Raw genomic sequence first — 14,717 nt, 5'->3', positions numbered from 1 at the left:
GTCTAGCAGAATTGGTATCCAGAGACGGAATTTGGGAATAGCCATCGTGCCCGCCTTCATATCATGAACCAACATTTATGGTTTATGCATTGTTTTGTACATATCCCATTCCAAACTTTGCTAAGTTTGTGGTACCACTACCTCTTTTCGATATCCTTTATCCGTATTTAGTATCGGTCAATTAATCTAGAATTAACATGTAAAATTTTCTTCACTGGATGGATTACTTTTAAACAAACGAAAAAAAAAGCTAAAATAGGAAAGCCACATCTATATCAGACAGTTTGATGCTAACGTTAAACAGTCATTACCAAACAAAATTAGACTCAAACAATTTATAATTAACCATTTTCACTCGTTTAATGCTAATTGTAGAAAACATTAACCATGGTTTCAAAAAATAAATACTGTAAAATTATCATAACAATAGATTATCAATACAGTACATTCAATAAGTTTAACATTCTCTATTTAATACCCTAAATACGTACAATACAACAGCCTTCCGTTGCATATACCCTGTTGATATCAACAATATATTGAAATATAATACAATGTTAAAACAAATACTATTGTGGGTCATTGAAGGACGCATGCCTATTCTATTCTTTGCATTTTAAAGGTACTTGAGCGACGGAAGGCATTTAAACCATGTTCTCAGCCGATTGTGTTTAGTTATATTGTCAAACCCACAGGTAAACGACGTACCAGTGATAAACGGATTTTAAACTTTATGCATGTTTAGTTTGTATAGAACAGTTAGATTCCTTCATATGTTTTCTTATTAAATTATCAAGGTAAGACAGTTTAGATTCAATACTTACTATTTTTTTTCTTATATATAACAGCATGTTGGATGGACTAATTAGTTTTATTTGATTAGTTATTCAATTATTATTTGTTACTTGATTTTAGTATTATGTTAACGTTATGTATGATAGGAATCAAGTCTTGATAATATTGTTAAGTCAGTGTTGTCATACTAATTTGGTGAAATCTGAAGAACACTAATTATCTTGAAGTTTAATAGCTACCAATTATTGTTAACAATTCTAAATTCATATCATAAATACCAAGCTTTACTTCTCATCTAGTTGTTATTTTTTTTCAAATGATTTGCTGTAGATTTCGTAAACTTTAGAAGTAAAAAAAACTTGATATTTTAATAATAATAATAATATTTTTTTAATCGTTGTTTTATATATTTTCTGATGTTCTTCCCTGATGAATTTTTATTTCAACAAACTTGCGATTTAATCTGTCATATCAAACACGAAATACACAATATTCAATACTTCAATATTGACCAACATTGAAAATATTGTTAAAAATCAGAAATTATTGCGTGCATTTATTATTGCGATATAATGAAAATCTGTATACAGATATATGTGTCAGATAGAAAAATGCTAGTTCATATTATGGCGATTCTCGTCCAGTGTAATTATTCGTATGAATAAAAACCTCGCAATATATTCTAAATTTTAAGTATGCAAAATTTGATATAATGTAGTTAGTATGTATCAATTAAAAAACAAACTGCATACAATTGAACTCTAATTCTCTCAATGTGACTAGACAATTTGTTTTCGCTGTTTTGATGTAATCGTGAAATGCTTTTACTTCACAAATTTTTGGGATGAACTTCATTCCAAGAAAGAAGTTTGATAAAAAAAAAAACCACTTTCGGTATATGTAAAATATTTGATAATTTAGTAATGAAGAATCGTGTTAAGAGTTTTAAAGGACTTATGTATTATTTATATTTACGAAACTCATATTGATGATATTTTTATGAGACCAATTGATCTTTTTTTTTATTCTCCTACAATTTGAATGCATTAAATCAAATCGATTAATTAGATGTAATGTTTATTGTCAAAAATCATTTTTCTTGATATTTTATGCAACACATGCATTTTTTATAAATTATTTAATTCAACAATCCATAATTTATAGTTATGTTTTGTAAAATTTAACTAACAAATTGGGAGATATGAGTAGCTTCAATTAATCGATTTTATTCAAAATTCAAAACTTTAAGTAAATAAATTAATTATTAAAAATAGTTATACTTTTGTTTACATCGATCACAACTACAAACTATATATCTAAACATAGTTTTCTTCATACGAAATTGAAGCAATAGGAATTAACTGATGTTTAAATTTCAATAAAAATGTAACAAAATACCGAACCCAAAAGGAAAATTCAAAAATTGGAAGTCCATCTTAACTGACTAAATCAAACGATGTCAAGCAACGGAAAGAGCGAAACACAACTATCATATTATTGTCTTGGTATACCCGTTTTAGGCACAACTTTTTGGGAATTTTGAATCCTCAATGCTCTTCAACTTTGTACTTGTTTGGCTTTATAAATATTTTGATATGAGCGTCACTGATGAGTCTTATGTAGACGAAACGTGCGTCTGGCGTACTAAATTATAATCCTGGTACCTTTGATAACTATTGGTACAGGCAAATCCATAACGGAAATATCAGTCGACTGCAAAAAGACAACAATAAAATGAGGGAATCGCGCGAACTACAAAGGAGCGTGACCGAGAACATCGACAGGGTAGGCGTCTCTATACAAGTTGTATTCGATCTATTCAGAAAAGAATATAACGTAACACGTTAAAGGGTTATTCTATTGATTACAATTAATTAAATGTTAAATACCAAAAAATAATAGGTTTTGTTTAAAGACCTTTTTTATGTATTAAATGGTCAAGCACAATTAGTTTGGATATCGTAACAGACAAATCAACCTAAGTATAGATAAATAAAACTAACTTTACACATCATGCATAAATTATTATAACTTAGTGTAATCATTTTTTATTAAAGAAAACGTTATGTATAACTACGAGCTTTACACATATAATTTCACAAATGGGATTAGGAAACAAGAGCAGTGCTCTTATATAAATCCATCTTCCTAAGTTAATACAAATTACAAATATATATTTACGTTTTGGAAAGGAATGAGTAACCATTATTGTATGAATGAATATACATTTTATAAATACAATTGATAAACTAAATAAAGATCATTATCAGATAATATACATAGAAAATAGAAAACGAAAAGAAGAGAGCTGTTTAGAAAATAACAGTGTTGTTACAGAAAGTGACAGTATCACTTTAAAAGGGAGGAGTGCATAAAGGTTTTAGATTAAGGATGAAACTTCATGATAAAAAGTAATCAGTATCAGTTTTCAAAATCATGTCATGTTACATCCGAATTACTTGCGAATAACCAGAAAAAAGTAAAATCACAAAAAAAACTGAACTTAGAGGAAATATCAATTCGGAAAGTCCATAATCACATTGCAAAATCAAATAACCAAACACATGAAAAATGAATGGACAAGAACTTTCATATTCTTGACTTGCTAATATAATAAAAAAAAAATAGCACTTTTATTTTGCAACGATAAATATCTAAATTGATTATGATGAAGACGAAAAAATACTCATCGATGATACCAGGCTTATTCAGTAACATCTTTCAAAAATAATGATATCTAACAAGATTCTAATATATTCTATAATACAATGAAGATCTACATGGTTTTTAAATATAACTTGATTTGAAAATTAATGCACATTTGAAGTCTAAAATCGAACATTAACCAGAGAAAATAATTATTGGTAACTTTAGTTAATGAACTAGAACATAACTGATTCAGATATTAAGTATAATGTTATCAAAACATTTGTAAAATTATAGACTTTTCATGTTGTATGACGTTTTCTCCTACATTTCTATATATTCATATTAACTGTTCCGGAAAAATAAATGATAGCATTCAAAAGAATCTGACAAATAAGTATGTCTCACATCTTCTTTTTTATATGTAATTGTAAGTTAATTGCGTAAAGCTTTATACAAAAAAGACAAAAAAGACATGATATCAACGTAAAACTAGTCTGCGATCCTTAAATTACAAAAAAAACAACAACACTTAGTATGTAGTTTAATAGTTATTAACCTGGTTAAACGAACTGCATTTGATGTCGGTACAATTTGACTATTATATTAAGGTTCATTTTGTTCATTCAGTTCTTCAACTGTTTAGGTTCTTAGAAATCACCGCTTTTAAATATTCGGTATTCAGCGTTCATGATACAGGAAAGTGTTTGCGGACGCATGAAATTTATAAAGTATTGTTTACATATATATTTTTATTACTATCCTTGTTAAAACAATCCACATTTGATGTTTGTACCATGTCAATCAATCTATTTTTTAGAATGCACATTTCGTTAACTAATTGGTTAGCAAAGGGTGGACGCAGTTTCCTTGTGTGGTCATTTTTTCACAGTTCGTGTATCACTTTTTGTGTTATCTTTTTTATGGTAGATTTTTAAAACGTTATCTAATCATGTTGAAGGATAAGACTAACAATTGTACTTAGAATAGTTAGGGTACCTGTGTATTGGGTCTTGATCGTTTTCCCAAATAAGCCGTTATATGAGAGGTATTAGTCAACATTAAGAAGACAAAAGAAATATCAAAATAGTTTCATGAAGCTGGAACGTTAGTTTCAGGAAACTTACAGTCTAGATTCAGATTTTTTTGTGATTGCTTCATTTAACAGAGAGGGGGATTTCTGATTCATTTTCATCGATTAGAAAGAAATGGCCCTACCAGTGAATTAAAGGTGAATAGTTAAAGTCAATATGATTTTCTTCATAATACATCCTGCTTTTCATCAAGCTTGTTGTCATCGATTTCAATCTTGTAAGTTATTTGTTGTTTCCTTTTCTTACCTAATGCATTGTTAATATGAATTCATGCTTCAACTTTTACTTTCGTTAGTGGAAGACAAAAACTAAAAAAAGTATTTAGTGAAATCATTAAGAAGTATGTGAATGTCAATGTCGTATTCAAAATATGCTCTAAGTTAATTTATTACAAATATTTACAAATCACTTAATACTCATTAATTTATTTTTATAAAAATAACTGCGTTTAATAAATTTATTTAATTTTCGTTCTAAAGTTTTCCAACACAGTTTCCTTTGTTGATTTCGTGTTTATGTTTATATCTGGTATATTCTATGGATGTCATTTATCATCTTGTACTCAATAACCTTGATTTTACACCCGGTTATAGGCAAAACAAATATTCATGACTTAAGATAAAATGTATAAAAGGGAATGTTTAACACTGGTCTTAAAAATAAGTTTGAAAATGAAATGAAGCATAAAATGGCAAACGGTTTATTACTTCAATCAAGTGTATCTCTTTTTTATATTTAGTGCATGAAAATTAAACCCTCAACGTCAAAAATTAATTATCTGTTAAATGTTTCATTTATGATTTGGAACAAGGAACAAAAGTTTTTATTACTTTTGTGCAAGTTAAGACGACAATGCAAACAAAAGCAAATAAACAACTGATATTATGACAAGTATATGTGTCTTCTTGAAAAACACATTTTTGATTAATATTCTGTAATGTTGATCATAAAAAAATTACAACATCTTCATTACCATTTATAATTAAGCTGTGTTTAATTATTTATTAACTATACATAACTTAAACTAACCACGATATATGAATCATTGTTTCTCGTTATATGCTAATTGATTAAAGCCTTTCGTGTCACATTAACTTTTTATTTTCATACTTTTACAAAATGCACAAGGGGATACTAACGTGTTCATTTTTGATGGAAAGATAAAGTATTTTGCAGGTATGAATTTTCAATCATTCCAAAAACATTAAGGCTTGACATACATATGCATGTAAAGGATGTAATTAGATTTGTTAAATTTTCCAATTTAATACTTTAATCCTGATTTTTGTATTGTAATTGAATCACATATCGAGGAATTGTAAAATTATGCAAATTTTGTGCATTTTGATGTACATATGTTTGTTTAAACAGGTTTAAATAGTTGATAACAATTTTTCATGGTGACAAATAATTGAAAAATGATCCATGAAGATAAGATTTATTAAGTGTAGATATTTTTTTTATTAAAGTTAATTTTATTTACTATCATAATCAATTTAATGTAATTGACAAAATCATAAAAGGAATGATACTTTGAAAAAGTCTTTTTACAAAAGATTTCACTTTCATAAACTCATTCCAAACATTCATAATACACAATAGGGTCTTACCCTAAAGAATACTCGCTCTATAGCATAATGAACCATTTTTTATAAACAAAACTATAGTATGATCAATGTCAATGCGAAAACTTTCAACCAAAGAAAAGTTACACGTATGTAAACAACAGTAGGTTAATAGTTGGCCTCCAGAACGAGCAAAACTCTTACCATAGAAAAATCTATAAAAGACTTTGTCAACAAAATGTCCCCTCCTAATTTTGAAAATGCAAATGTAAATGTTTTAGACCAAACTTAAAAGATATTTAGCCATTTCAAACGTATTCACTGTTGAAGACCGTCAACCGATCAGTATATTGAAGAACGCTTTTTTTAAATATAAAATAAAATGCTTTTTTTATATAAGTAACCATTGATATGGTAGTTTTTATGAACCTTTGATCTCTGAGATATGAAACAATTATAATTTCCTTATCAGCAGATGCTAACTCGGAAAGTGGTTATAGAAAACACAGGGAAATTAGTAGTCGGAAAATTATCTTCAGGGGAAATTTTGTATATGTATCCTTATTAAAGATTATTCTTTTTCGTTTCACCTAATACGATATTCTCAATAAAAATGTATTGATCTAGCTTTTCTTTATTTCTATATTTTGAAAAATAAACATCTTAATTTAAATTTAAAAAAAAAGGTGTTGTGTGTTACCGAACGACGAATTATTGTAAGTCAGACTTCTTTGAAGAAGAAGACGAAGAGTTAAATGTGTAAACTGAATATTAAACTGATTTAAAAGTACAGTGGTTCTTGTTTATGCTAGCTTATAAACATTTCTTTCACTTGAAGATATTTGTAATGGATAAAATGTTTAACTTCCCTCTTATTTGCAGTATTATTTTCCAATCATGTTACTTAATGGGCTGTATCTAGCAAGAATGACTGATTTGAAATGTCAAGTATTCCCCGTTAAAGGTTTCACATTCAAGTCTGTAATTGTAACATGTGTTTAAGGATGTGTTTGTTCACGTTAGGGGAGTGGGTATAATTAATTTTTCCATAATAAACTTATCACCGATGACGTTTCGAACGACAGAAGATTTTTGTATGTGTTTTTTTCTGTAGATCTGTGTCATAATTACAATCAAATTTCTTTGAACGACAAAAAAAATCTACACTGTCAGAAACATTAAAACCAATAATAATGAGTGGGTTATTGTATTGCGTTTGCTTAATTTAGTTTTCAGATATTTCTTGATTTTTTGAAAAATTGACAATTCATATTCTACTATCGTTCTCTGTTTCTTTAAAAGTTGGACATTTTTAATATCACCTGCAATCGTTTGAAGTATATCTCACATTTGATGTTTGATATATATCCCATAATTCAATTGTTATCACCTTTAGTTTTATTGCTGTCATTTGGTACGAGTTATGACATGGGCATTGGATGACTGTTAATGTATATCAGCAGAAGATGCTTATCCTTTTGATACAATTGGTCCGACTCCGTTCGTAATACAGGTACATGTATTTCCAAATTTGTTAACTCCTTTATTTTTCTGTTCATGTATCGACTTTCGAAAGTTGAATTGATTCCGTTTCACAACCTTTTTACTTTGTCTGAATTTGGCATTTCTTTTTTTAATAATAAGTTTCTTGTTTTTTGAATGTTTTATAGCTATTTTCAAATAATCAGAACGTTAAAAACAGCAACTTCAGAGTTTGCGTGACAAAGCTTGTTGACTTCAGTGACAGAAGTTAAAGCTATAACTTTTACATGTCTGCACCTTCCCTAATCATTAAAAATGACTTCTACCCGTTTTGCATGTATCGGTCGTTTATGTTATCAAAAGCAAATCTTCCGTATTAATTTCGTTACTTTCAGTTAAATACACTTAATGTGCGTCCTATGTAAAATGATATTAAATGTTATTTTATAATTTAATTACGCTTGTTAGCTTAATTGACCATCGTCATCTGTCGTGACCGGTATGGATATTGTTCACAGAAATACTGTATTATAGTTGACATAATAGGAAAGTTTATCGTCTAATATGTCTCGCTATGAGGAAAATTTCATGTTGATCGGTTTTGTTCATTCTTTATGTTACATATCGTTTTTATTACATAACGAGTATTGGTTTTCATTTTCTGTTACGGAATATACACACAAATTATTTAGAGTCATCTAAAGTTGAGGGTATTTCGGGTATATCGGGTATATCGTGCATATTCTATATACTTTTGTTGTGTCATTTCTATTATCTCTATTACCTTCTATTCTTTTCATAAGTTGCTGCTCTGATAAGAATTACTAAACATTTTATATTCTTGATCTGTTTGCAGTTTTTGTTGTGCAGATAGGTATTTACGTAAGAACCCTCGTTTGGTCTGACGTAACAATTTCTTGTGATCTTTAAAGCAAAACATTTTTCAGTATTAAATCACAGGTATCGAGTTTTTCTATAATATCATGTTTACTTTTAAGCTAATTAATAGTCACCCTTGATTGCATATCTCTCAATAAAGGTTCAATAATTTGGCTTCTCCTGCCCTTGGAATTATAGTTAAGATAGTAGAAATATTTAAAGGATCATTGAATGTAATGAAACTTATAATCTTACATACGTTGTGAAGACCTACTCGTCTTTCATTTTTTTTTTCTCATATCTACACTATAAGTTGTAAAAGATATAAAATATAAATATATAATACATGTATATAAAAAATAATCGACTTCAACTTAATTATCTAAATAATCATGTAAAAAATAAGAAGGTGTTAAACAAATTGCGCAAAAAAATATAAGCAATTAGGGGTAAGATAACAAGATGAAATTCAATCTCATAACTCGAAAAAAAAACATGCCAAGTCATAGCATACGAGTTTTCGTCCTGTCCAGCTCTCTGCGATCATAAACTAACTTAACCAGCACAGTAACGATATTTTGATCGAATTTTAAATTCAAGCAATAGAGTTTTCATCTTTTTCAATGACTTTTCACTGTTTTTATTCCACACAAATGTGTTTTGTACTGGAATAGACACAAACAGTGTGAAAGACCGTATAGTCACTGCAAACAAAAAAATATTTACAAGAGTTTCCATTATATATGTTTAATTTCAGTCGTGTAGTACAAAATTAAATTTGCTCTGCTTGTAGATGTATACAGTACACAAAAAGTACAGCAGACTTTTCTCATTCATTATCTGACATATGTTCACATTATTACTAATCTAAAGGACGAAAGTTCACCACTTGTGGTCATGCTATGTAAATATTGGTTTTTCATGGAAATGTATATTCTTAAACAAAAATAAAGATATGTTCATATTGTGGAAAATTGCATTTGTTTGTAATGGTGTGGAATAATTATAAATCTTTTCCATCGTGATTTATGATTTATGATTTATTATACAAAGAACTATTCCTAATTGAAGAAACGATTTATCGTGCTAGCAGTAGTGCTTTTTAACATTCTTATAGTCACGGAGCTTATTTCAGAATTACACTTTAATCGCAACTTTCTGAATGCTTATAATTTACATTGAACTGTGTTTATTGAGCGGTAAAACTATTCAATCATTTATATAAATCGAACAGCTATTCACTAGACTAGAAAAATGACATAATATAAGTATTACAATGCACATTGGAAACAACAAAAGCTTTTTGCATTCAAAATTGATATCTTTCTTTTATTCCGGCTTCTCTTTTTTCAAGATGTCAGTCGATAACATCACATTGGAGAGTATAAATAAGGGAGATAACTAGCTTGATAACCTTGATACTACAATACGAAAACAATGAACATTTAACGCAACGAGAAAAGTAAATAATACAGTAGGCACCCCTATGAAAAACGTTTTCATTGAAAGTAAAATATATATTGCAAAGCAATAAAACCTTAATTCATCAGGTGAAATGTTACTGCAATTATTTCATAATTTTTATGAGTTCTAAGTGCAGTTTTGATTTTAAGATACAGAAATTGAAAGGATTTTTGTGCAAAGCGTCACAATTTACAATTACAGTTCGGTGTGATCAGGGTAATTATCAATTAACTGACGAATTTGACAACTTTATCGTGAGACAAGGACGGCAATAACTATAAAATAAAAAATAGAATACCAAAGGCATGTAACATTATAACGCGACCAAATTTATGCAAAATCGAACATGAATTTATGCTTTCTAATAATCAACTGATCAATTAAAAAGTGATGTATCAGAGTATGACAAATATGTGAAGATGTAAATATCCTCTACGCGGGGGAGGATTTAGTCATTATATAATTTCAAGTTGAACATAACAAACATTTTGCTCTTTGATTCTTGATTCCTGTTCACCTTTTGTTACTAAAGTAGAAACACCAAGGATGAGAACAGACAGTATTTTTCTCAGTTTTAAACAGCCCCTAGATTATTTTTTTTGTAATAATCAGTTCTTTTGACAAATAAACAAAAATTAACAAATTCAATTGTTGTCCTTAGTACCTGAACAAAATAAAGGCCAAAATTTCCATTAACAAATAAAACTTCCAAAATTATAACCAAAACTTCTACTATTGAAAATTAACAGAAGAAATATATAAATGGACCATTAGTTTTACCTGGTATTGTCTAGGTGTACTCGATCTAGTTTATCATATAATTACACTAAATGTGGGAAACTCACGAAAAGAGTTTATCATTTGCCTGTGCTTCAAAATAAAAGTAAAGTGTGGATGAAATCACGACAACGCAGTGGTGAGTACTAAGATTATAAAACACATTTTTTGAAAATTCATACAGAATCTGAAAGCAAAAGCTTTCATCCTACTGAAATGAAACGTCCCTTTAAACATCATCTTAGTTTACCTTTCACCGCGATTGGTTGCTATTTAATCCAACGAAAGTTTAAATGTCTATCAGATTAAGGCTAAAAACATAAGTAATTGCAAGGTCGATAAAAAAAGTAAAAGAAACAAAAATATCGTGACGGACGCAATTAAACGAGATTACACACATTTGAATGTCAAATTCCGTAAGTTCAAAGGTTATGACAGATTTTCGTGTTACAGTTGGCAAATTTAACACGGAAGACACGACATACGTATGGTGTCAAACTGTAATTTGAACTCAAGGTGCAACCATGGCTCAAGTTTCTTAATATTTCTTGTAATTGCCATGTAATTGAACTATGTAAACATATTTTTTTTGCTATATTCAACATTTGTTGTTTAAAAGTCGGAGTAATTGAAAATTAAATGTCCAATACAAGATGCTACAAAAACTGTCAAAAAAATCCACCAATTTTTGAACGAATTCATCTTATTTTTTAGAATTTCCTTATTTAAATATATAAACCTAATTTCCTGCTTTGGTCCACTTAACTTCCATAATATTTTTCCTGTTTTTCAGTTATTTAAATATCTTTTAGCGTATAATTATTTCATAAATTCTTGGTACTTTTTAACAATTTCTAATAATTTACATAAGCATCGTTTTCCTTACACATAGTAACATAAATTAAGAATGCAAAAAATCATATTCGCTTACATTTATTGTTGTTGAATATCTAGATAACGAGAATTACAGTTTCCAACGGATTTTCTGTATTACTGATTTATGGAAATGTTTATTCAAATTTATAATTTGACTTATAATAACATAAAAGTATTAACAAAAAAAAACCGAAAGATGTGAAGTCCATTAAAAATGACAAAGTTAAACGTTAAACGTTATGATCTACCTATGAATTCAATGGAAAATAAATGGCATATTATTAATTGTGTCCAACTTCTGAGTATTTCGAATAAAATAGTAGGCAAACGTGGCTGATAGAAGAGAGACGAAAGATACCAGAGGGACAGTCAAATTCATAAATCGAAAATAAACTGGCAATGCCATGGCTAAAAATGAAAAGGACAAGCAGACAAACAATAGTACACATCACACAACATAGAAAACTAAAGAATAAGCAACACAAACCCAACCAAAAACTAGGGGTAATAGCCATCTTAACCTCCCTTATATACCAGTAGTTTGTAGTTCCGTTATATTGACAAAAGTGAGTGAGCAACCCAAACAGAGATATTCATAAGTTAAAGTGAGATAATTAAATGAACTTTGATGAACAATTTATAAGATGAAATGCACTTGTTTGGTTCATTGGTTTGTACTAAACACTATAGACAAATATCTAAAATGGAATACATTTCAGTAGTTATACACCTACACACATGTGACTAGTCATAATGCATTATTATTATAATTGTTAATACTACTACTAATAATAATAATAATAATAATAATAATAATAATAATAATAATAATAATAATAATAATAATAATAATAATAATAAAATAATAAAAATAATAATAATAATAATAATAATAATTATTATTAGTAGTAGTATTATGCACTCAACATACTGCTTTCTCTATGTCTGTTAGATTTTGTCGATTTGCAAAAAATTGTAATGATATTAATGGTAAGTTTTTGGTGTGTCCGCTAATTGCTGTGTCGGTTTTTCAAGACGCGGACTATTTAGTGAAGGACACAGTTATTAAACTCCAAATGCCATTTATGTGTTATGTAGTTGGGTTGCTGTCATATTTACTGATACTCAAGGTAAAAAATGATGTTATTTTGTTCAAAAAAGGAAACCGACTGCGCGAGATCCTCATGGTTGTCAAGGTTGTTAAACGCCCCCGTAGTATTTTAACACATGTTCAACCCATCGTTAGATCGGTCTTAAACAAGATGTAGGGTATGTATAACTGACACAGTAACCCAACAAATCAATAACACAAGTCCAGATGTTTGATTATAGTATTAACGTCAAGGAAATGGGGGTAATTAGGGGGGCAATATTTTAATGACTTGTATAGAAATTATCTTTCCGGGCCATCTGAGATCACAACAGTTGTGGGGTCCGTGTAACTTGGTCTTCATAATATTCATGTACTGTGTATACTGTATTTGTTCTTTTCGTTCTTTTCTGCCATAGTTTTGTCTCATTTGACTCCATTTGGAATCAACTGTCTCTTTTTCGTACAAGATTTAAACTTACCAAAGCCTCTTGAACCGTACATATTAATCAATAAACTACTTATCTGCAATGGTCAAAACAAATCCATAAGAGAGAGAAGCAGATAAAAGTTGAAAAAAAATAATTGCTATAAATTATTTACAGCAGGCATTTATATGATTTCATTAGGTTCCCATAAATTTGAAAATAGTTATTATTTTACATTTTGCTACATTGCACTACCTAGAACATACTTGCAAACATACCCTTAAAATATGTCATTTGGTTTCCAAGAACTTGAAAACATCTTTTTTTTATAATTCATAATTTTGCTACCTCACGCCTTCAGATTTCAAAAAAAAAATAAGTAATTAAAAACAATCTTTCCACTTGACAATATGTTGTACCAACAAAACACATGTATTGAGAGGATTGCACTTGTAAACATGTATAACATGTAAGATAATACAGAGTGATATTGACTTTACTTAACATAAAATTTGTTCCCTATTGTTGCAGAATTATGTCTAATTGTAATTTTATGCAGTGGCATCGATTTGTCGTTAATGACTATTGTGATCAGAAATGGTTGTGTACTCCAGGTTAATGGCCACATATGTTGCGGGAACTGTCAACATCGTCATTAACATATGTTAACATACTTGATCATAATAAAACCTACAAGCGTTTTAACTTTTTATGTTAATTTTAATAGATAATTACTAATGTTGTAATTTTTATTGACAACATTTTTTGGATAAATTCATTTGGTTTTGCATGACTATGACGGTAAGTTTTTAAATACCAGTTTTTAAATGCTAGTTTTTATTGGTTTGGTTAAGGATGTTTTTGTAAAACGTAGTTAATTCTGAATATTTGTCTTCACAAGCAATGACAGTGTACTTTTTACAGCATGTTAAAAAATGGTAAAACTATTTACTTTATTTTTGGTTTCCTCATTTTATTATCATACAGCGTTGTATATGTAATGTTCCTTCATGACCTATGCCACGGTTTTGAATGAATATCTATAATCATTATTGGTGTTAGTGTTCATATCAATTTTGCTGTAATGTGTGATCTGTTCTGTTCATCACCAAAACCCTTACATCTAATGCCAAGAAGATTCTTTTATATATTGCTAATTCTTTTAGAATTTTGGTATTTTTGTCTCGTAAACAACCACTCAAAAAAATCTCCTTCGAAGGACAGGTCGACGAAAATCAATACGAATATTAATGCATGTGTTTAGCGGAACAGGGACTCTGAATCATTCCGGAGCACCTGATTTCGTTTTCATCAATATATATCCATTTTGTTGGATTTTCTGTGTTATGTTTGGGGACTGGCGTGTGTCAGTCTATTTTTTTCTTTTGCTCATGGTGTTGTATATTCTGTTTTCCTTTTGACGAGTAAAAACTAAACTTTAATTTTCTTCTAAAAAAAATATAATAACATGTGCAGCATAACCAAAGTAAGGATGGAATGCTCTGTTGAACGTTAGGTAAAGTTACTGTGCACTTTTCCGATATTGCACGTCTGGAATATCGTTTGAATTTTTTTACTTTTAAAGTTATCATCCTTACTTAAATCATTTTTACATTCTTGT

The 14,717-nt window shown here is 28.9% G+C and overlaps 1 protein-coding gene across 4 annotated transcripts in view; it reads left to right on the top strand.

Moving 5' to 3' along the window:
- Positions 1 to 603: 603 nt before the first annotated feature.
- LOC134707923 (LIM homeobox transcription factor 1-beta-like) overlaps positions 604 to 14,717 on the top strand; it is a 37,465-nt gene continuing 23,351 nt past the window's right edge. Inside the window, exon 1 of one of the 4 annotated variants that reach the window (XM_063568093.1) lies at positions 604 to 695. Coding sequence is in view for 1 of the 4 variants with exons in the window: in XM_063568089.1 (XP_063424159.1) it covers positions 14,022 to 14,034 (13 nt within the window). In the remaining 3 variants the exon portion in view is untranslated. Of the gene's footprint in view, positions 798 to 13,781; positions 13,898 to 13,991; positions 14,035 to 14,717 lie in introns of those variants that run through there. The other 3 variants (XM_063568090.1, XM_063568091.1, XM_063568089.1) reach the window with 3 other exon arrangements.

This window comes from Mytilus trossulus, chromosome 2 (assembly GCF_036588685.1).
Source record: "Mytilus trossulus isolate FHL-02 chromosome 2, PNRI_Mtr1.1.1.hap1, whole genome shotgun sequence".
NCBI lineage: Eukaryota > Metazoa > Mollusca > Bivalvia > Mytilida > Mytilidae > Mytilus > Mytilus trossulus.
This window is presented reverse-complemented; position numbering and strand designations above follow the sequence as displayed.